The 23,767-nt window shown below is 36.0% G+C and overlaps 1 protein-coding gene across 2 annotated transcripts in view; it reads left to right on the top strand.

Annotated features, from left to right (window-relative positions):
- Positions 1 to 21,735, top strand: part of COL5A2 (collagen type V alpha 2 chain) — a 402,020-nt gene extending 380,285 nt beyond the window's left edge. For both annotated transcript variants that reach the window (XM_070508233.1, XM_014852913.3), the window contains 18 exons: positions 193 to 246; positions 674 to 727; positions 1,142 to 1,249; positions 1,359 to 1,412; positions 2,215 to 2,268; positions 2,990 to 3,151; positions 3,810 to 3,917; positions 5,045 to 5,152; positions 6,603 to 6,656; positions 8,589 to 8,696; positions 9,242 to 9,295; positions 11,603 to 11,710; positions 12,331 to 12,384; positions 13,669 to 13,776; positions 15,658 to 15,949; positions 17,408 to 17,595; positions 19,109 to 19,348; positions 20,033 to 21,735. In XM_070508233.1, coding sequence (XP_070364334.1) covers positions 193 to 246; positions 674 to 727; positions 1,142 to 1,249; positions 1,359 to 1,412; positions 2,215 to 2,268; positions 2,990 to 3,151; positions 3,810 to 3,917; positions 5,045 to 5,152; positions 6,603 to 6,656; positions 8,589 to 8,696; positions 9,242 to 9,295; positions 11,603 to 11,710; positions 12,331 to 12,384; positions 13,669 to 13,776; positions 15,658 to 15,949; positions 17,408 to 17,595; positions 19,109 to 19,348; positions 20,033 to 20,179 — 2,055 coding nt within the window. In that variant the 3' untranslated portion in view covers positions 20,180 to 21,735. The remainder of the gene's footprint in view (positions 1 to 192; positions 247 to 673; positions 728 to 1,141; positions 1,250 to 1,358; positions 1,413 to 2,214; positions 2,269 to 2,989; positions 3,152 to 3,809; positions 3,918 to 5,044; positions 5,153 to 6,602; positions 6,657 to 8,588; positions 8,697 to 9,241; positions 9,296 to 11,602; positions 11,711 to 12,330; positions 12,385 to 13,668; positions 13,777 to 15,657; positions 15,950 to 17,407; positions 17,596 to 19,108; positions 19,349 to 20,032) is intronic.
- The last annotated feature ends 2,032 nt before the right edge of the window (positions 21,736 to 23,767 follow it).

Raw genomic sequence — 23,767 nt, 5'->3', positions numbered from 1 at the left:
GGACTGAGGATCTTGAGGTCTGGATACTGGCTCTTTCTCATAACGTTCTCTCTTTTATAAAATATGGTAGTTGGGTTACATCATCTCAGAGTTGTCCTTCGTTATCTGCCCCCAATACAGTGCCCAACATCCTATACTTTATCATGTTTTGCTACCGCTTTAGACAATAACCATCTAAAATTTTCTTTCTAGGGTGAACCTGGCCCTCGAGGTTTAGTTGGCCCTCCTGGCTCCCGTGGCAATCCTGTAAGTGATGGTACTTGGATCTTCTTTAGTATGAGATTGAGCAGTAAACAATCCATTATTTTGTTTTGATATTGGTATAAAATCACACTCATTGGATTAGGTTATTTATAAGAATGGTTTTCAATGTCTGCTTTTCTCATTAAACTTAAAAAAATTATCTGTGTATTATTTCTATACAATCTATTAACTCTAGGTAAGCAGCTCATTTACTAAATAATTAAGAAACTTCTTTGAGACTTCAGACCTTGGAAATTTTGTTCTATGGCCCTTATCTCTATATCACCCTGAAGAGTCTTCCTCAAGCAATATGTCTAATTTCTCTATCTGTATATTTCAAGATACTACAAATTTATATAATTGTATTTTTAAATACTATTCCTGTTTAGAATAATGTGTGAAGGCTACTGTAATCTTTGTCTTGTCCTAGGGTTCTCGTGGTGAAAATGGTCCAACTGGGGCTGTTGGTTTTGCTGGACCCCAGGTATAATTTTCAAATATCTCTAATTTACAATGAACACTCCTTTTGTTCCTTAAACAATGAGTTTAACTAATTATCATTGTCATATTTTGAAGGTATATTAAAGATTCTGGAAAGTTTACAGTTTTCTAGGCAACATTCTCACTTTAAACATTTTTTCTTGGACAGCCACAAAAATGGATGAATTTGCATGATTTTGAATTGTATGCTTATTTGTTATACTAAAATGTGGTGGGATGACATTTTTTCAGACTATCTTCAAAGATCTCATCAGGGCGTTTTTTTCTTCTATGCTTTCATACTGATTATACAGCTCTATTTTATAGCAAATCATTAAACGATATGTTAGTAATAATTACTGTGAAGAAATTTCTCTATAAGTGTAATAATTATTGCTTGTTTATACAATTGGCATAGGGCCCTGATGGGCAGCCTGGAGTAAAAGGTGAACCTGGAGAGCCGGGACAGAAGGGAGATGCTGGCTCTCCTGGACCACAAGGTCTAGCAGGATCCCCAGGCCCTCATGTAAGTTTAAGAAAAGGACACAACTTGCGTCCAGTGCCCAAGTTTAGACCTTGTGTTTAGGTGATTTTGCTTTACTACAGTGATCTTTTGTTTCTTTCTTTCTATTTAGGGTCCTAATGGTGTTCCCGGACTGAAAGGTGGTCGAGGAACTCAGGGTCCGCCTGTGAGTTGGTTTGAAGCTCTGGGAATTGCATACAGTTAGTCACAGATATCTAGTACTTCACAGACACTTTAAAGTTAATCTGAAGCTGTAACAACAAATTTTTACTTATATAACTATACTATAGTGGAAAGGACACTTCAGCTAGATGGAGATCTGGATTAAAATTAGTTTTATGATCTTGGAGACCCAGCTGCCTGATGTGTAACATAAATAAAATATTACCTATGGGGGCCGGCCCGATGGCGCAGCGGTTAAGTTCGCACGTTCCGCTTCTCGGCGGCCCGGGGTTCGCAGGTTCGGATCCCGGGTGTGGACATGGCACTGCTTGGCAGCCATGCTGTGGTAGGCGTCCCACATATAAACTAGAGGAAGATGGGCACGATGTTAGCTCAGGGCCAGTCTTCCTCAGCAAAAAGAGGAGGACTGGCAGTAGTTAGCTGAGGGCTAATCTTTCTCCAAAACAAAACAAAACAAAACAAAAATATTACCTATGGAAGAGGTAATGAATAATGTGGAAACACTTTATATAATTCTGTTATATAAAATATTAATGGAATTCTAGCCCTAGCCTTGAATGTACTTGTATATGTTTGAGAGAAATGGAAAGTAGACAGAGAAAAATAGCATCCTTCCTACCAATTAATCCAGATCCATTCTCAAAAACATAGGATGCAAGAAAAAAATGCATTGGTCACAAGAAAAGGAATATAATGGCCTATATCCCTATGAAAAAAATAAATCCCAGGAAGTGTGTGTAACTGATTGTTCTTTTACTATTGCTTATATGATATTATATTTTTAGGGTGCTACAGGATTTCCTGGTTCTGCTGGAAGAGTTGGACCTCCAGGCCCTGCTGTAAGTCAATTCAGTAATTCAAATAATTGAGAGTGGAGTAAGTACACATACACACATAAAAATATACAAAAACACATGTGTATGTACATATTATGTAGATATGCACACATAAATTTAATTGAGTTATTTATTCTTTTATTTAATCCCTTAATGATGTGTTACCCCATGTTAACAACTCTCATCCCAATAATTCATCCTGGTATGTTGTCAACACAAATTCATCTTTAATCATCCAATGTTTCTTGGAGTAGCTTATTTACAAGTCCTTTTTAGCTCCAATGTTTGACTATTATTCTATTTGGGTACTAAATACTAACAATATTGTGTGATGATAATCATTTCCTTCAGTTAGTAAGCACCTATGAAACTTTGTTTAATAAATGCTATTCTTTCATTATAAGACCAGATCAGACAGAATAAAATGTTATATATTTATTGTTGGAGCAGAGCCTTAAGAAGTTTGAAAATTCAAATTAATTTCAGCACACTTTTAATAATGACTCAAAGGCAATTGTCTGCAAATAATTCAGCTTTTCTCCTGGGGAATGAATCTGCAGCTGTGTTTTGTTTAATTTTTTTAAGTCCACTGAATGATTGATTATCTAACAGAAAAAAATGGACCTTTGAGGCTTAAGAATCTGCCTTTGAGGTAGAGACCATCGCATCCAGTACTCTATGTGGCTTCCACTTTGCCCTCCTGGGTTTCTTTCTATTATGCTAGGGAGCTCCCGGACCTGCGGGGCCCTTAGGGGAACCTGGGAAGGAGGGACCTCCAGGCCTTCGTGGGGACCCTGGCTCTCATGGACGAGTGGGAGATCGAGGACCAGCTGGCCCCCCTGGTGGCCCAGGAGACAAAGGGGACCCAGGAGAAGATGGGCAACCTGTGAGTTCGGCATCTTTGTTCAGACCACCTCTAATTGAGATATTTACAAATAGAAATCCGTAATAATCACTGCCACAAAGAAACTGTTTATACATTATCCCGGGCACGTTCATAAATCCATTAAGTGCATTATGCCCCATAGGTTTTTAAGTTACAATTCTCAGCTCTAGACAAGAGTACATGTATGGATATAAAAATATAACAGTACTGGATATGGTGTTCAAAAGCTAAAAAAGAAAACACTCTTTTAAAAATTTGTACAGTATGAAGAAAATTTTTAAAAAGCATGTTATTTTATTTAATATCTTAATGCCTCTGAACATGAATCTGTTTAGATAGATCTCTATTTTTTTCTTTATTTTTAAAAGTTTTGTTTTTTAAAAAGAGAAAAAATGCTTGCCTGAGTAGTTACTTCTTTTATTCCATCAATATTCACATTAATCGTCAAGTTCCTTTCCAACTAATGAGCCATTTTTACCTTTAAATGATGTTAGAGGTTCTGTGTGGATTGCCAATTATGACTACTCATGTATAGTATGATTTTAGAAAATGGAGAACATTTCTCATACCGAAAACCTGTAAGCTGTGATCTATTAGAAAGTTTTGCATATAGTTTTGCCCTGGAGAATTTCTAATTATAGTTTATCCTTAAACTTAGGGTCCAGATGGTCCGCCTGGTCCAGCTGGAACGACTGGGCAAAGAGGAATTGTTGGCATGCCTGGGCAGCGTGGAGAGCGAGGCATGCCCGGCCTGCCAGGCCCAGCGGTGAGTAGTTGTATTGGTCAATTTCATCTGATTATGTGCAATATAATTTGTGAAGAGAGCATTTGTCATGGTTCTTTTTTTGCTTAATAGATTTAAAGTCTTCTTTAGACACAAATTCTGAGTATCTTAAAAGCCTTTTGACTTTAAATGTCAAATTCTTTGCTTAAGTACCTTACACAGACTTTGAAAAATATATTTATTTAACCTTGGAAGTAGAGAAGTAGACAAATAAGGATATGGATTTTGGTGACTCTAAATCTTCCTTCAAAGATGAAAAACATCCATGGAGCTAGAGAAGGAGGATAATCTCCCAGTGAGTAGATAGCCTCTTTTTAAATAAACATGCCTAACAAAAACATCCATATTTCACAGTTCAGAGGGTAATTTTTCATAAGCCATTAAAGGGAAGAAGTAATTGAGATAAAGTCACAGTGGAGTTGAAAGTGGGGTGAACCATAAAGAACTCTGAAAGTAATCTCCTGGCCCCTGGAGGGGGCTGAGAATCTTACATTCCCTGGCGGAGGGATAAAAGTTTGACTCCCTATTAGCTTTGAGGAGACTAAATTTTTTACATGCTTGACAGAAAAAAAATGATGTTTTCATATGGAATGTAAAAAGAGAGATATATTTCTGGGACCTTGGAGCGAGGGGACATGTGAGTTAAGATTGAAACCAGCAAACCGGGAGTCAAGGAATATCTTATTCTTATCAGAAGTGAACCAAGAAACCCAAGTGAAATGCCCCAATAGGGAGACTGAAGTGCCAAGATATAGAAATAAAGTGAGCAGACAAAGCAGAAGTGAATAGGATGAGCATGCCTTTCTAGTGATGCAGATTCCAGAAGGGCAGCCAGAATTGACCATAGTACACCGATTAGAACCCAAAATGCACACCTGAGTGTGTGGCAAAGGACACTTTTTAGTCCCTTTGATATATCAGGATGGTGTGATAAGAAGTGGGCATGGTGCTAAGAAGGCACTACAGTGACGTGGATGTTGTGGGATAATGGACGATTATGACCATAGTAGGAGGGACTGAGGGGCCATTGGAATAAACATAGCCTTTATGTGAACTGGCATTCTTAAATTTCTTCAGAAGTCGTTGACAAATTTCTGCTTTTATTTCAGGGCACACCAGGAAAAGTAGGACCAACGGGTGCCCCAGGAGATAAAGGTCCACCTGGACCCGTGGGCCCCCCAGGCTCCAACGGCCCTGTGGGGGAACCTGGCCCTGAAGTGAGTACTGCAGTGAAATAACTCTCCTCTCCTTTTCTGGGTGTCATAGGGACAACTTTTTATTTAGAATCAGTTAAGAAATTTAGAAATTGACTGTACATTTGGCCTGAAGGAAGTTTCTTAGTGACATTTGATGTACTCTGCTTTCCTAGAGCGTTGATTAAATGATGACATAAAGAAAATGTAATCAGATTGCTGTCTGTGCGCTGACCTTCATCTAGTCTGGAAACCAGTATTTTAGTTGGTTTAGATTGTTGCCAAATTGTTTTGAAGGTGAAAGGATGTGTCCATTTATCTTTCCCTTGTTATTATTTCATTCTGTAATGGCATATTGGTCAAAATTGCCAAGTTTTATGGTGATAGGATTAATGTAACTATTACCGCTTGTGAAGAGGGCAAAGTAAATAGAGATCACTTTACTCAAATATCACTATGAAGTAAAATCATGAACGTCATGTTTCCTAAGGCTCTTTTGAGAGGACTTTAGTTTTTGAAAGGTGATTTGAGAACTTATAGTTTTAATCTCCCCTGTGCAGTGCTTTAATGAGTAAATCACTAGTTAATCTCACATTTTCTTGAAAGAAACAATCAATGCCTTTCAGAGCTATTTCTGATAAAATGGTGAAAACATAGTTCTAAAAAAAAATCAAAATAAAGTAAGAGGAGAAGACTATATGTTTTTAAAAAGTAATTTAATATCATCTAAACATAGTAATTTTATTTCAAAGCTTTAAAGGATATTATTTGGATAAACTTAAGTAAAAGTGAGAAAAACCATTCACTGGTAATACAAAGAAAACATAAAATACCAAAATGTAATTGTTGTCTATTTATTTCAAGGAATTTGAGGATTTTTTCCCCCTCTTTTAAAATAAAAAATGGAAATGAAGAATTTGGATTAAGTAGGAGAAGCCTGCCAGGAGGAATGCCTGGGGGCCACCACGTAGGGGAGCTTCTCCATCTGGTGGTGCCTCATCTGGGCCCACCATTAAAGAGGTTGATTCAGCCAAGCTGAGCATAGAGTTAGCATCGTTCCACACAAAACTCTGAAGGATTCACATTTGCAGCAAATTCCATGGCAGTTTTAAAGTTGGGTTGCTATAGTAAATAACTGGGCATTCTTAATACTTGAAGGTGGCATATGTGCATGGGGAAAGGAAATCACATGGCCCTTTATGAGACTGTATTGTAAGTGGAAAATGCAATGTCTTAAATAAAACTTTGTTTTAAATTGGCACACACAAAACAAAAGTAAGAATGTGTGAATAATTTTACAAGAAGTTCAAAGTAATAGAAAAGATGACAGACTTTCTTCTACTGAAATTTCCATAAATGTTAATTTATACTCTATAGAAGAGAGATGGAAAACGTGCTGTAATATTTCTGGCAATTGGAATGAGATTATTTTCGTTACTCAGTTAATTCGTTTTTCAAATATGGTTCTTTATAGGGTCCAGCTGGTAATGATGGTACTCCAGGACGGGATGGTGGTGTGGGAGAACGTGTAAGGACAATTTCACTTGTTAAAGAATCTAGAGTAACGCAAATTCAAAATCTTTGTAATACTAATCAATAAAAAACTACACTTTCTTCTCATGGCTTCAATGCAGCCCTGATTTTTCCTGTAGTAGCAACCTTTTTTGTAGTGTCATAATTGGTAGCTCTTGTTGAAATGAGATTTGAATTCAGATCAAAGTGAGATGGCATTTTTTAACAGTAGGCAATCCATATTTGGTGCAACGTGAAGGCTTTGGATGAGGACACATAGGAAGTAGTCTAAATTTCAAACTCGCTCACAAAAGTGTGGAAGCAGAAATAGAGCTGTGTGACATCTAAATTTCTCTACCTTCCTCTTAAAGTGAATGCCCCATGAGGAAAAAACCATGTGGCTTTCTAAGTATTGTATATTCCGTGATATGCTTTCAAATTAGATATGTGCTGAACTGAAGATATCTCCGACTTTATCTGAAGCTCCAGGCCCTTTGAGCAGTCACACAGTTGTCTCAGACTACACATTAGTACCTGGAAGACAAAAATAGCCCCTGTTCTAACATCTATTATGATGCAACGTTGCTTTAAGATCTCGTCATGTAGCAGAACGAACTTGGAAGCCAGACAGACCTAGATTGGAATCTTGGTTCCTTAAGTAACCAGCTATCTGATCTTGAACAAATTTTCTGAACCTGAGTTTTCAAATACTGTAAATATGATTAATACCTATATCATTGAGCATTTGTGTTTTAAAAAACATGTTTAAAGTATCTACTAGGCACTCAAAGAAAGGGAAAGAAAGAGTTTTGAGGAATCTTGGGGTAAAGCCAGGGAATGCACATTCTCTTGGTGTCCGAGTTTTCCCTTGGTCAGCATATATTGTCTAGTGTGGTAGCCTTCGAAGATTTTGCCGACATACTTCCTGATATAATTTTGAAAATCTATGAACCTCTATGCACATTTAAGTTGCCATCACATTTTATTTTAATCATAAGTTTAAATAGTTGCAAAGGAGGTAATTCTTGGGAAATTTTAACTGTATATGTGCTTTCAATATATTTTTTTCAAAATCTTGGAGTTGCTAATTTAGCTTATTCAATGTATTTATGTTTCTGTTCCCTAACTCAACTGCCAGAGTTTATTCTGGTTGCCAAACTAATCAGTCAAATAAGACAATTTACGTCAAAAAAAGGTCTGACCCCATTTTTGAAGTCAAATACTTTTGTTAATATGTGTTCATATAACAATAATCTCACCTCTGACTTCTTGAGGACACAAATCAGATTTGAAGCCTTGTCCTCATTGGATCACCTGGATAAAATAAAGAGTAGCTTCTTCCTTTCCAAATACCTCTCTGCTTTATACGCAAGTGAACTATGCATTCTGGAAAAGTCCCTTAGTTTGGTGCCCAGAGGGGTTTACTCCTTGGGGCATTGCACCATAATGAGATTGCAGATGGTGTGTTGTCTGTGATTATTAAGGAGGAAGTGGGAAAGGATGCTCCATGTCAGTTTTCTGAAAGAAGACATATGGAGTTGAAAATCAAATATGGAGTTGAAAATGTGGGAAGTGGTTTCCTTAAAACTTTCCCTGTTTTAACCCTCTGTGGAAAGCCCTTGTTTATCCCAAGTGTACAGATACCCCAGTTTGAAGACTGCTGGTCTAAGAAACATGCTAAATTCTGGAGATGGCCACTCCTATACTCCAGCAGCCCTACTATGGGAGTAGTAGGGCCACAGTTAGGGGACGAATGAGACCTGAAATTGGGGAGAAACAATCTTTTTCTTTTCAGTTTGATTTATTAATAAGTAAATATAAGTAAAATAATAAATAAATAAATTTTTAAAAAGGTACTATTTTTCTTATCATGAATAGCATGAGTGTATAGAATACTGTTGTTTTAGAATAAATATTAAAAGAGTAATATCATGGTTATTCTTGCCAGGGTGATCGCGGAGACCCTGGGCCTGCAGGTCTGCCGGGCTCTCAGGGGGCCCCTGGAACTCCTGGCCCCGTCGGCGCTCCAGGAGATGCGGGACAGAGAGGAGATCCGGTAAGGAGAGTCAGTTTCATACTGACAGTTATAAACATCACCATGCTGTATATTGAGCTACAAATACACACGCATGCATCATACATGTGCACATGATTAAGGACTCCAAACAAAGAGTGAGAAACAATCGATTATGAGTTAAATATTTTTTAGTCTTAAAGGAAAACACTTGATTTCTAATAGTTCTTCAAAAATCCTGATACTTTGACTTTCATCATCTAAAAGTGTTGTCATTTATAGGAAATGTAATGAGTATGCATCATATTAAATTTAAGTAAGTAATATCTTACCGTAATGAACTAAGGTGATCTTCATTTAGTGAAGTCAATTAATAAAGTTGATTATAGAAGTGTCATTGCAGTTACAGTGAGCACATTCTTTTTCCTAGGGACATTAGCCTGATTGTAATCAATTAGCTAGAGGATACACACAGATAGACACAAACATATATAAGTATCCAACTACAAACACCTATTATTTGAATCTTACGTCTATATACTATATGTATTTTTTTACATACCAGTTTTTGTGAAAATTTCTTCCAGGGTTCTCGGGGTCCTATAGGACCACCTGGTCGAGCTGGGAAACGTGGCTTACCCGTAAGTTCTCTGTTTTTCTTTAAAAGTGTATGTCTTCTTACATAAAATATACTCCCAAATAAGAAGTACAATTTAAGATTTATAAATGAAAATTACCAAGTTCCTCAAGCTTTGGACAAAAATATTAATTTGAAATAATACCCAAGAGCTCATATTTGTTTGTATAATTTTCACATAACGTCTCTGAATTTGACTATGAATTTTTTTAATAACCAATGAAGACTTTTAGAGTGACAATTTTCTTCTACAATAATAAGAATAATAGTGTCTTTCTTTCAGAGATTTTCTAAAAATCACATAGGAAAATTGGGTTGAAAGCTCTTTGTAAACTTGAAAAGTACTATTCAAATGTTATGTTTTATTTTCAACTAGACTGCCCTGTCCATGTTCTGATCATTTTGCTATTTGCACTTGCTTCCAGGTTAATGATTATTATACAGATGTCTTACTGTGAATGAATCATCTCTTATGCGCAGTCTAATGGGTCCTGTTCCATTCAAACCCATTATATACATCAATATCTATGTTCATGAAGAATAATTATAGCCTTAAAATCATGGCCTCTTATTATATCATATTTCTTAGCTTTGATTTGAGCTTGACTGGAGAAGATTTCTTAATTACCCAGCATGTCAAGTGAATGGTTCTTTAACCGATTACAAAGCAATACGGGTTTGTTTTCCATGATTAAATGAATTTTAGTTAATAATTTAAGGAGGTGCTTTCTGATTTAGTTTATTTTCAATTATGAAATTTTGGGGCATCCAAAAAGTAAAAGAAATCTCTTTAACATTATGAAAACGTTATAAAATCAGGCTGATTTTAGTATTTAAATTTAGATTGTTATATAAAATATGTAAAGGTTACTGAGATCTAGTCTTTTTTTTGTTATAAAAAGATACCCATACTGTTTGACAATTAGGATATCCAAATTAGAAATAAAAAGAACCAAAAAAAATAAGAACAAAACACTGATAAGGGAAAAATTAACCTGAGAACCAGTCTATTTGATGATCTCTCCCATTCTCTAAAGTCAGATTGATTGTTTCAATTGTTTCAGGAAAACTCTAAAGAAACAGAAGTTGCCCCTATAGTGGGTGACCCTGCTGCCACTTGTCAGTTTATTTTGAACCACTGGACCCCTCGAGCTGCTTTTATTCCTCAAGACTTTAAAAAAAAAAGAAGCCTGAGGCTGATCAGATTGATCAGATAATTTTCACCTCTTCTCTTGGTGGAACTTCTATCCCACAATAAGGTTCTTAACTATTGCTTTTTCTTTAGTTTCTCAGGGTTTGGACTGACGGATTTAGGTACAGATATTGCAGATATGAGAATAACATACAGTTTCTTTCTGTTTTCTTTAGAGGGAAGTGACTTGATGACCTTCCTCTTTTATTTACTCAAACAAGTTTTTGTCAATTTCTTATTTTCTCCCCAGTTTTATTGAGGTATAATTGACATATAACACTGTACTAGTTTAAGGTGTACAACAAAATGATTTGATATGTGTATACACTGTGAAATGATTACCACAATAAGTTTAATTAACTAATATCCATCATCTCACATATGTTGCAGATTTTATTTTCTTGTAGTAAGACCTTTTAAGATCCACTCTCTTAGCAACTTTCAAATATGACCGATTTCTTAATATGGTCCCAGCTGTCATATCTAATTAGTTTATCTGCATATGCAAATTTAATAAACATTTCATTCTTAGAGGTAACATAATAAGAATTCATGTTTTAACTTAAAAGAATCTACATGTGGTGGCAATATTTTTGTATAACTATATCAGCTAAATATGTGAATTATAGTCTTTGGAAAATGTTTCAGATGGGCTAGATTGAACTTAAAAATACCTCATTTTAGTATGAATGTAGGATAAACCTTAAAAAAATGAATCTTGAGCCAGTCCTGATGGTCTAGTGGTTAAAGTCTGGCACTCTCACTGCTTTGGCAGCACACCATCCATCTGCCAGTAGCCATGCTGCGGCAGCAGCTCTCATAGAAGAACTAGAAGGACTTACAACTATGATATGCAACCATGCACTGGGGCTTTGGGCAGGAAAAAAAAAAGATCTTTAGGAAAGCATTATTGTTATTATATATCTTATGTTCTTAGTGATCACCTTCATTCTTGAGAAAAATAGAATTCCTATGTCTAATTCCTAGGTCTAATGCTATTTAGGTAAGTAAATATGTTAGTTCATATAAAATACAGTATTCTAAATTATAGTACATACAATTTTAAAAGTAAAATTGTAGTCTGAACAGCAAATGTCCATGCCATGACCCTATTTTTAGGGACCCCAAGGACCTCGTGGTGACAAAGGTGATCATGGAGACCGAGGTGACCGAGGTCAGAAGGGTCACAGAGGCTTCACTGGTCTTCAAGGTCTTCCTGGACCTCCTGTAAGTTATTCCTTTAAATATTGTTTGCCCTGCATGTGAAGATACACAGGTATCTTGTCATGAACATTTATTTGTCTATAAAATGAAATGAATGGACTCTTTGTACCTCATTTTCATTTCAAAGAATATCTTATGGGGACCTGCCTGGTGGCATAGTGGTTAAGTTCTCATGCTCCACTTTGGTGGCCCAGGGTTTGCAGGTTCAGATCCCAGGCATGGACCTACACACTACTTATCAGGTCATGCTGTGGTGGTGTCCCACATACGAAATAGGAGAAGACTGGCACAGATGTTAGTTCAGCAACTATCTTCCTTAAGCAAAAAGAGGAAGATTGGCAAAAAAAGAAAAAAGAATATGTTGATGAATAATTAATTACCAAGCTGTCCAATATAATTGCCCATATATTAACTGTAATTTTGTAGGGAAGAAATAAAGCAAAATAATATATGCACCATGACTCCTATAGTTGTCTTTAGTATTGGCCAACTCATGTAGACATTGTAGAATTGATGACTTTATTGTGCTGCCAAAGTCAATGACAGCACATTTTAAAGTGCTGAGAATGGCAAAATGTAGGATGTAAATATTTTGGCAACTTTCTAATTTTTTTCCTGCTTAGGGTCCAAATGGTGAACAAGGCAGCGCTGGAATCCCTGGACCATTTGGCCCAAGAGTAAGTAACAAAACTTAGTAAGCTGTAGACCTAAATAATTGTGCTTTTGGTGACACGCTGCTAGTGCTTGAGTATCATTTTTATGATATTGAAGCTGGAGTCGACACAGGTTCTCTGAAGCTGGCAGCAAACGTATGAGACAAACCATCAGCAATTACCTTTCAGTAGAAATAACCTGAAATATGACATTTTACTCTATGGGCCCACATTAAAATCTAGAGTGGATACTCATCTGTTAGTTCATTTTCTTACTCTGTGTTCATTGAAATTTCTATTAAACTTGCAGTCTTTGAGATGATATAACAGGACTTACCATGAAGTGGAGACAGATTTTGAAGCTGGATGTATGTTTTCCTTTAAGTAATTGTGATACTGCCCTTAGAAGTAGTTTGCATAAGGCTAATTCAGAAGCAAATCATAAAATGAAACTAATATTTGAAGCTTTGAGAAATTCTACATTAATATTAATGCTGCCTTTAATAGGTCATTTATGTCATTAGACAATTGACATACATAATTATTTAGGAAAATCATTAGAAAGAATTTCTGCTCTGTGTAAATACAGTGTAAACAAATCATACATGACATTGAGACCATTACTATTAAAATTACTAAGATTTGGGGCAGGCCCGGTGGTGTAGTACTTAAGTTCACATGCTCTGCTTCAGCGGCCCAGGGTTCGCATGTTCGGATCCCAGACATGGACCTAGTACCACTCATCAGGCCATGCTGTGGTAGCATCCCACATAAAAGAGAGGAAGATTGGCATGGATATTAGCTCAGTGACAATCTTCCTCAAGCAAAAAGAGGAAGATTGGCAACAGATCTTAGCTCAGGGCCAATTTTTCTCACACACAAAAAATTAAAAATTATTAGGATGTGATGAGATTCTGAGGTATAAGCACACATATTTAACTTATATCAAACACTCTAACTTCTGTCATTTTCTTACTCCTGGTTAATTGAATTTCTAATTAAGTTTATAATACATGAGATTTGATGAAACAACTCCTGCCAGTAAAGTAGATGACTAGTTTATTAAAGTTTTTAACTGATAATAATCTTTTACCATACATGAATGATGGGGAATTGATGTCTGATGAAATAGTAAACGTTAGGAAGTGCCAGAACTCCATTTATTAGTCATTAGGAAAACAAATCTGAGAAATCATTATGATGGCTCCATAAAGAAATAGTTCCATAGTTCCATAGTTCTTTGAGGAGACAAAGGCGTTGTAAAAGTTTTCTTCATAGACTCTAAAATGCAGTCTTTGTCTCTTGCAGGGTCCTCCAGGCCCAGTTGGTCCTTCAGGTAAAGAAGGAAACCCTGGGCCACTCGGGCCTATCGGGCCTCCTGGTGTGCGGGGCAGTATCGGAGAAGCAGGACCTGAGGTAAAATCACAGGGATTTGCTATTGGTTCTTGTAGCTTGGATTCTATCCAAGGAATGGCTGTGCAGCCTGGTGGACAAGAGATTTAGGAACGCTCAAAGCAAACCTAAAAGTCATACATGAGCTTGACTATATAAGTAACTATTTCAAATATTTTAATACATACTATTCCGATCATATAAAATCTGAGTCTAAGCTATCTAGGCCTTGATTCATGTGGTGCCCATAAGAGCAAATATGACTTGTATTTATAGTTATGATTGTATTTATAATTAAAGTTATGAAAACGTCGCTTTGCTTTAAATGGCAACGTACTAAATGTGAGATCTGATGAATGTACTCATTCATGAAAGTGCTGGAAAGTGAAGAGTATGAAATTAAAGTTTTTCTCCATTGAAAATAATTCTCAGGAAGGATTTGAACCAAAACTTTTCCTGAAAATTCCAAAAGTATCAACGTGAGGATTGTGTAAAGCTATACATCGCATTAGACTCTGGCTCCCCAGATCTTTGGGAAACAGCTTCATTTACCTGCCATGCACACGTGCTCACGTGTGTGTGTGTTTCTGTGTGTGTGTGTGTGCATGTATCTGAGATTAGGCATCTGGTATTTCTTCCTCTTGGTCTTATTTATCCTTCCCTCTTTATTCTGTTTCTGCCCTTTACTGGCAATATCATTAAACCAAACATTGATTATTTGTTATATGGATTGGATAGGCTTAAATTGCCTATGATCAAGAGGAATATTTCCTATTTATTTATTTCTCTAACTGTGAGTGAAAAACAACTACAGAATTGGAATACCTCTGACTTATGTGACTCTTGATTGACTTTATTTTGTGCTTCAGTGGTCCTTGATAGAAAAAAAAAATCTCTTCCCCTGAGATTGGCATAAACGAATATGTGGAATCATGATATGACCTTAAAGGAAAAAACCAGATTTAATAGTCTTTTGGGAGCGAGGCAATGTTGGCACCGAAGGTTGAAGCAACTTGTCCAGAGCAATATAACAGTGGTGGAGCCAGTATGAGAACTCCAGCCTCTGACTCCCAGTACTGTGCTCCCCACATGAGGTGTGGACTAGACATCTCTTCAGGTTGGCGTCTGATTCTCTCAAGTTGCTGAGTTCTTCCCTGGGAAAATTCAGAAGCAAATTAATAAGGAGGATGCCCTCCTAGCCTCTGCCACTTTTTGTGCTTTTCCCCTATCACTCCAGTAGTTCTTGGTGGCAGAAAAGTAAGAAAGCTCTTTATTTTTGTTAATAAAAAGGCTAAAGAGAACTTTCTTCAATTTTGATTAGTGAAGAGAATTTTGATCTGCACACTAATTAATGCACATAAAAGTACTTCCTGTGCTTCACCCTTATTTAGAAATAGGGAAAAGTTGTCTTGTCAGTGTTTCTTGTGGGTATTTCCTTGGTATTGATGTGAGGTCTTATAGAACTCGCACCACAATTCCTCTGCATCTCCTCCTTCAGCTTCTGTCCGTAAGTCCTTTTTAAAACATTTTAGTTGTGCATTACATAAAATAGTTTGGAAATGGGCATACATATCTACATATTCTTAACATCAAATACGTTGCATCTTCAGGGTGAACATCAGAGCAAATATTTTATGCTTTTATTTTTCTCTCAGATGCTGACTTGTAGCTATGGTGCCTGGAAAAACAGTTAGGCATCATTTCTCATGCTTGAAATGTTACAGGTTGACAGGCCAGAAGCATCTAGTTAAAAAAGGGCGTGATTCACAGATCTCTTGGTATCATCAACCTTAGGTGTTGCATTGTAACTCCCTGTGGACCGAATCCCATCAGTGCCTTTGTACCCAATAGAAAAACAAAAACCAAAAACATGTGTTAACTGTATTTCCAATTTTTTAAAATTAGGGTCCTCCTGGTGAGCCTGGTCCCCCTGGCCCTCCGGGTCCTCCTGGCCACCTTACAGCTGCTCTTGGGGATATCATGGGGCACTACGATGAGAGCATGCCAGATCCACTTCCAGAGTTTACTGAAGATCAGGCGGCTCCTGATGACAAAAACAAAACTGACCCAGGGGTCCATGCTACCTTGAAGTCACTCAGTAGTCAGATTGAAACCATGCGTAGCCCTGATGGCTCTAGAAAGCACCCAGCCCGGACTTGTGATGACTTGAAGCTTTGCCATTCCGCCAAGCAGAGTGGTGAGTTGACAGCTGCCCACTTGAGCAAAGTCCATTGTTTCTGATTGTGTTATTCTCGACTGCCTTCCAAAATATTTTATTGACTCTCTACTTAGTGATGGACGCAAGAGATAAAATGGAAAAGATGTCACACAGTTTATGGTTTAGTGATGGGGATAGTCAATGACATGAAAAATGATAGGGTGAGATGATAGTTACTAGAATAGAGGATATATCCTATTAATGATCCAATTTCATGATGATCATTCCATTTCCATCCAGAAGTCTTAAAATATTGATAATTTTGTGATGATATCAATGTAGAAAATACTTGCTTAGGCAAGGTTAAACATATTTATTTACCTACATGACTCCTCAAGGATTTAATAGGCTAACGTATATTGTTGGATCATCAAGAGTAGAATAAAGTATGCATTATTTTCTAAATTTATGTGAATTTGAAATTCCTTTTATGTAGTTTAATGTTCTTTGAATCCTACTTTAGGAATCTCTGCTGGCAGGATTATGTTATAGTGATGTTCTAAAGTACTTTGGAATTAAATAGTCTTTCTGCTCTAGTTGAATAAACCATGCCTAAAGTTTGCATTATTCTATCATGTTGATTAATCTAATAAGACTTGGAGAAGAGGGATCCTAGGCCATAGGGATGAGCTATGAAACACTTAAAAGCGTCAGTTAACTGTGAAATGACATGGACAGGGATAGCTAAAGTTATCTTTGAAGAATAGGCAATTTGATTCTCAACTCTATATTTTACATTTCACCACTGTCCCTTCATTTCATTTAGAATTTAGTTTTTCATACATTTTATACATATATATATATATATATAGGTATAATATACATATACACACAAACATATACATAGAGATATATACACAAATATATTTTTTTGTGTATTTTTTGACTATATGTCTGGCATCAAGCACTAATTTGGTATAGCCTATTTCAAGAATCTCTTATATATGAGATCAATTTTAAATAAGGCCAGTGAGATAATTTATAGCATTCTAATTGCAGTTCAGTTCATTTACTTACTTTATTCATAGCTTTGACAATGCTTTATTTTATTACATGCCAATGATAATTTGCTTCAAAATATTGGTTTTGTAAATTTAATGGGAACACATCCATTTTGGCAAAGCCACTTAATCACTGTGGATTCTTTTTGGTATAGTTTTATCATCTATAAAATGGAGATAATGATATTTCCATCACATGAATTTTTGGAGCCTTAAGTACGTGGTTTGTCAAAGTGCCTTAGGACAGTGCCTGGCATGTTGAAAGGACCCAATGCATAACAGTTACTTTTTCCTTAGCTGGAGAGTATTTCTTATCTGGGATACTCTCTTTTGAAAAAATCCTTAATCAATGGGTTCATATTTTCAAACCCTCTGTTAATCATACTCATGTTTGAAATTCTCTTTATTTAGCAAATATTTTTATTTTGGAAAATAGGTGAGTATTGGATTGATCCTAACCAGGGATCTGCTGAAGATGCAATCAAAGTTTACTGCAACATGGAAACAGGAGAAACATGTATTTCAGCAAACCCTTCCAGTGTACCACGTAAAACCTGGTGGGCCAGCAAATCTCCTGACCATAAGCCTGTGTGGTATGGCCTTGACATGAATAGAGGATCTCAGGTAATTGAAAGTGATTACTTAAAATTGTGTTCTTGGCTTTTCACTATTTATTGTATTTTAGTATTTATTGAGGACTATACTATTATTTTTGGACCGGGTTTATTTTACCGTGTTTATTTTGAAGTGATATATTCTCATTATTTACAATTGCAATATCATTGCATGAACAAAGTTTTACTATGAATTAAATTAACATAAATTTTGAATGATAATTTTCCTATTGTTGGAATGGAGAAAAGTAATTATTTTTAATACTAGTTCCTTTAATGTACGTGTCGCTGACTGTGGAGTATACTCGAAGGAGTCTTATTGCAGTTCAAAGACTTGGATTATATTTAGCGTTAGGTGACTTAGGTGACTCGTGCCCAAATCTCTTACTGACTTTCGGACCTTAGGAAGTCACTTAACCTTTCAGAGTCTCAATTTTGCCATTTTAAAGTGAAAGGAATAATATTTATCTCATATTTTGTGTGAATAAAAGATACTTAACACAGCGTGTAGTACATGGTAAGTTGTAAATAAATATTAGATAGTTACCACAATAGTATTTTTAATAATTGAATCCTTTTTTTAAACTTTGTAATACTTTTTCGACTTAAGGCATTTTATAATTATATGAATTCTATTAATATTTTTCGGAGTCCAGTCTCCTCCATGTTTCTTTCATGGTCCAGTACTTAGATCCTCAGCCAGCCTTGCCACTTCCTGCTGCAATATAATATTTCATTCCGGATCTGTTTATGGCAGCCTCTGAAAGTTTCTTCTCACCTCTGTTCTTGAGCTTTCCTCAGAACTCATGTTCATAGTAAACATAATGTGAGGACGTTGTGGGTGTGTGCAGGATATACTTGAATCTATCATTATTTGATGAGCGGGAAATTTTCAAATTTAAATATATCTAATTGAAATGTAATTTACTTAATATTATGTAAAAAGCTCAAATCAGAGCATTGAAAGTAAAGCTCAAAGTAAAGGATGAGTAGAACAGAGCCTGTAGGAAATTATTTTTGATTATTTGTTTTTGTTAGCTAATGGAAAATTTGTAGTTCATGTTTCCTACAAGATTTTATACCAATAGTTAAGTCCTAATTCTTATTGCAATTTTCAATAAAAACAATGAGTTATTTTTGATATGTGATTGGACATCCAAGCCAATGCTCAAATAAAGAACTTTTTCTAAAAACTAATATTCAAATTTTTTTAAACAAAGAAGAAAATTTTAAAATACTTAAACTTCCTCTGTGTGAGCTATAATTATCATTGGTTTCATCACCTCATACCCTTGTTTGGGGTAATAAGGCCAGAGGCTCTTGTGAATATTTGTAGAAATTTTAAGATGTGTATACATATATGTATATACACACACATATAGGTAGACTATCTTGTTGTATGAAAGAATAAAAGTAATCCTCTTCAAAATTGATTTGCCTAAAATCAACACACACACACACACATATAGTACTATGAAACCCATTAGTATTGCATATAACAGAGAGTCTTTTTGTTTTTCTAGTTTGTTTATGGAGACCACCAGTCACCTAATGCAGCCATTACTCAAATGACCTTCTTGCGCCTTTTATCGAAAGAAGCCTCCCAGAACATTACTTACATCTGTAAAAACAGTGTAGGATACATGGATGATCAAGCTAAGAACCTGAAGAAAGCTGTGGTTCTCAAAGGATCGAATGACTTAGAAATCAAAGCAGAGGGAAACGTTAGATTCAGATATGTAGTTCTTCAAGATACTTGCTCTGTAAGTACTTTTGATCTATATTGATCTGGTTGAAGAAAAAAATGATTTCTTTGAAAAATACTGTCATGGCGCTAGAGGTGGGGACAATTTTACCCTGTATATAAGCACAGCAGTTTGTTTACAACTGTTCTTTAGGGTAAATTTGAATGTACATGAAGCACACTAAAGATGTTATACAAAACAATAAAGACATGACTGGATCCTTGGGATCTGATCCAGCTCTTCTGCAAACTTACTTTGGTTCTTCTGCAAGTTATTTAATTTATTTAATCTAAATTCCATGCTTAAAATTCCTTGATTCTAAAACATACAATCAATCTGAGATAACTGATATTTTTCACTTATTTGTATGGCTCTCCACTTGCATATATAGAAAAAAAGGGAAAATATTAAATGATGAATTATAGTTTTCTTTGTGAAAAGCAAAAGGGCTTTCATAATTACGTTGTTAGTGACAATTTGGGAAGCTGCAAAAGAACTAAGGGCGTTTCCTCAATTGAAAGCATGACAGAAATGCCTGCCCGGCACGCTCACACCTCACTTTATATGGGCAATACTCTTACTTTTAAGTAGTGCTCTAAAAATCATTGCTTTTACATTATAAAAATTGGCTTAGAAGTTGCAGTCTAACATCTTTGGAATAATTTGTACATACTGTTAACCCATTGCACCATTTAATTCCAGAAACGAAATGGAAATGTGGGCAAGACCATCTTTGAATATAGAACACAGAATGTGGCACGCTTGCCCATCGTAGATCTTGCCCCTGTCGATGTTGGCAGCACAGACCAGGAATTTGGCATTGAAATTGGGCCAGTTTGTTTTGTGTAAAGCAAGCCGAGATACAACGACAATGAGCGCCACCCCCACCATCAACGACCACCACCGTTCACAAGAACTTTGACTGTTTGAAGCTGATCCTGAGACTCTTGAAGTAATGGCTGATCCTGCATCAGCATTGTATATATGGTCTTAAGTGCCTGGCCTCCTTATCCTTCAGAATATTTATTTTACTTACAATCCTCAAGTTTTAATTGATTTAAAATATTTTTCAATACAGCAGTTTAGGTTTAAGACGACCAATGACAGTGACCACCTTTAAAAAAAAGTAAACTGATTAAATAAATAAATCTCCGTTTTCTTCAATTTATTTCAATGTAATGACAAAGTTGCTTAGTATTTATGAGAAAATTCTTCTTCCTGGCAGGTAGCTTAAAGAGTGGGGTATGTAAAACCATAGCACATGTTTATTTCACTTGGCTGCAGTTTGAAAAATAGAAAGTAGTGCCCTTCTGTGACCTCTGATTCCCAGATTATCAATTAAAAATGAAATCAAAGTGTTTACTCTTGTGATTGAAACCCGCCTGCATGTCTTGATGTTGTAAAACTATCATAGAGACTTTTTAAAGAGAACTTTGAAAAAAGTATCAGTTTCTCACTGTCTTAAATGGAATTTTTAAATAATATATATTCAGTGGAATTCCTGGAAAACAAAGCAATCTTAAATTTTTGTCAAGGATGGTAAGTTTAGACTTCTTCATTCAAATTTAAAGGTCCTTTTCCCTCTTGACTCAATCTATCAGTATAGGTAGAAGTTACATGAGTATGCCATTGAAATCATTTGCACTTTCTTATTTAAGAAGACATTGAATGCAAAATAATTTACACATACAACTTCATAAATACATGTCCAGGACCCAAGGTTGAGTCTTCCACATGTACAATCTCATCATCCTCAAGCCTATAATGAAGAAAAAGATTTAGAAACTGAGTTGTGGAGCTGACTCTAATCAAATGTGAGGATTGGAATTAGAACATTTGGCCTTTGAATTCTCATAGGAAAAATGACCCAACATTTCTTAGCATGAGCTACCTCGTCTCTAGAAGCTGGGATGGACTTACTGTTCTTGTTTATATTTTAGATGCTAAAAGGTGCTATGCTTCTGTTGTTATTCCAAGACTGGAGATAGGCAGGGCTAAAATGTATTATTATTTTTTTTCCTTTAACGATGGTGCTAAAATTCCTTCTATAAAATTCTTTAAAATAAAAAATAAAGATGGTTTCATCAATACCATTTGTGAAAACGTAACTGTTAGACTTCCTGTTTCTGAAAGAAGGAGCATTGTTCCAGTGCCTTTTCACTGTTCATCTGTCATTCTGTATCTGGGATGTTTTGTAATACTTGCATGTTTCTTAGATCAGAACATGTAGGTCCCCTTGTGTCTCAAGTTTTTTTTTTCTTCCTTAATTGCATTTGTTGGCTCCATTTTTATTTTTTCTTTAAGAATAAACAGCTGGGACCATCCCAAAGGACAAGCCATGCACACAACTTTAGTCATGTATCTCTGCAAAGCATCGAATTAAATGCACGCTTTTGTCATGTCAATGGTTTTCGTTTTGTGGAATTCCTTTGAACATATTAGACCCATTTCATTTCCAATAGTGAAAAGTAAGATGTTGTAGTATTCTTTGTTTGCCATTTGTTTACAAGATAAACCAGCAAATACCTTCCATCGTGTATATGCTGGCTTATAAATGAAATTCAATTTGCAACATCACTCACAAAGGCAACATGACACCAGTTATCAATGTCTATGCCCTTAACAATCTCAGGGTAGTATTATTGATAAAAAGAGAAAAGCAACTGATTTTTCATAGTTGAATAAACTGTGATGATAAAACATTTTTCTCTAAGTGTATCACATATGAATTAGCCTAAATGTTTTCAGTTTTCATTTCTTTTCTTTTTGGTGAGGACGATTGGCCCTGAGCTGAGATATTTTGCCAATCTTCCTCTTTTTGCTTGAGAAAGATTGTCACTGAGCTAACATCTGTGGCAATCTTCCTCTATTTTGTATGTGAGACACTGCCACAGCTTGGCCTAACAAGCGGTGCTGAGTCTGTGCCCAGGATGCGAACCTGAGAACCCCAGGCCACTGAAGTGGATGGCACCAACTTAACCACTATGCCATGGGGCTGGGCCCACAAAGTTTTATTTTCAACATTTATTTCATAACATTGTTTTTCCCCAAACTGATTATTATTTGAGATCTACATCTTGAATTTGAATATTTATATACCTAAAGACACTTGTGAGTTTTGTTTGTATTAAAAGTTCCTTCAAGTCCAACCTATACAGGTTATCTGAGTTTAGATAGATGTGGTGATGCTTTTAAGTCAAAAACACTAATAATCTCCAACTATAGAAATACCAGTTCTTATTTGGAGCTCAAGAATGTTACAAGTGAAATGCTGCTGCAGACAATTCCAAAGACCCTCAAATTTCTTGCTGAGTTCTGGATTTATAAGTTCCATTAGACTAGTGGACTTCTTTACCTTCATGTCCAACAGATACCTCAAACTCTACGTAATCAGAAGTGATATAATCTATGACTGGAGAGGATGGTGACATTAATTTATCATTAATTAATTAATTCATTTTATTAAGATTATGATAGTTTACAACCTTGTGAAATTTCAGTTGTACATTATTGTTAGTCGTGTTGTAGGTACACCACTTCACCCTTTGTGCCCTCCCCCCACTCCCCCTTTCCCCTGGTAACCACCGATCAGTTCTCTTTGTCTATGTGTTAACTTCCACCTATGAGTGGAGTCATACAGAGTTCGTCTTTCTCTGTCTGGCTTATTTCACTTAACATAATACCCTCAGGGTCCATCCATGTTGTTGTGAATGGGACGATTTTGTCCTTTTTTATGGCTGAGTAGTATTCCATTGTATATATATACCATATCTTCTTTATCCAATCATCAATTGCTGGGCACTTAGGTTGGTTCCACATCTTGGCTATTGTAAACAATGCTGCGATGAACATAGGGGTGCATGGGACTTTTGAAATTGCTGATTTCAGGTTCTTAGGATAGATACCCAGTAGTGGGATGGCTGGGTCATAGGGTATTTCTATTTTTAACTTTTTGAGAAATCTCCATACTGTTTTCCATAGTGGCTGCACCAGTCTGCATTCCCACCAACAGTGTATGAGGGTTCCTTTCTCTCCACAACCTCTCCAACATTTGTCACTCTTGGTTTTGGATATTTTTGCCATTCTAACGGGTGTAAGGTGATATCTTAGTGTAGTTTTGATTTGCATTTCCCTGATGATTAGTGATGATGAGCATCTTTTCATGTGTCTATTGGCCATCCTTATATTTTCTTTGGAAAAATGTCTGTTCATGTCCCCTGCCCATTTTTTGATTGGGTTGTTTGATTTTTTGTTGTTGAGCTGTGTGAATTCTTTATATATTATGGAGATTAACCCTTTGTCAGATAAATAACTTGTAAATATTTTTTCCCAACTAGGGGGCTGTTTTTTTGTTTCAATCCTGTTTTCGCTTGCCTTGAAAAAGCTCTTTAGTCTGATGAAGTCCCATTTGTTTATTCTTTCTATTGTCTCCCTCAA

This window comes from Equus asinus, chromosome 4 (assembly GCF_041296235.1).
Source record: "Equus asinus isolate D_3611 breed Donkey chromosome 4, EquAss-T2T_v2, whole genome shotgun sequence".
NCBI classification, from domain to species: Eukaryota; Metazoa; Chordata; class Mammalia; order Perissodactyla; family Equidae; genus Equus; species Equus asinus.
The sequence above is the reverse complement of the archived record's forward strand: the minus strand, read 5'-3'. Positions and strand labels throughout refer to the sequence as shown.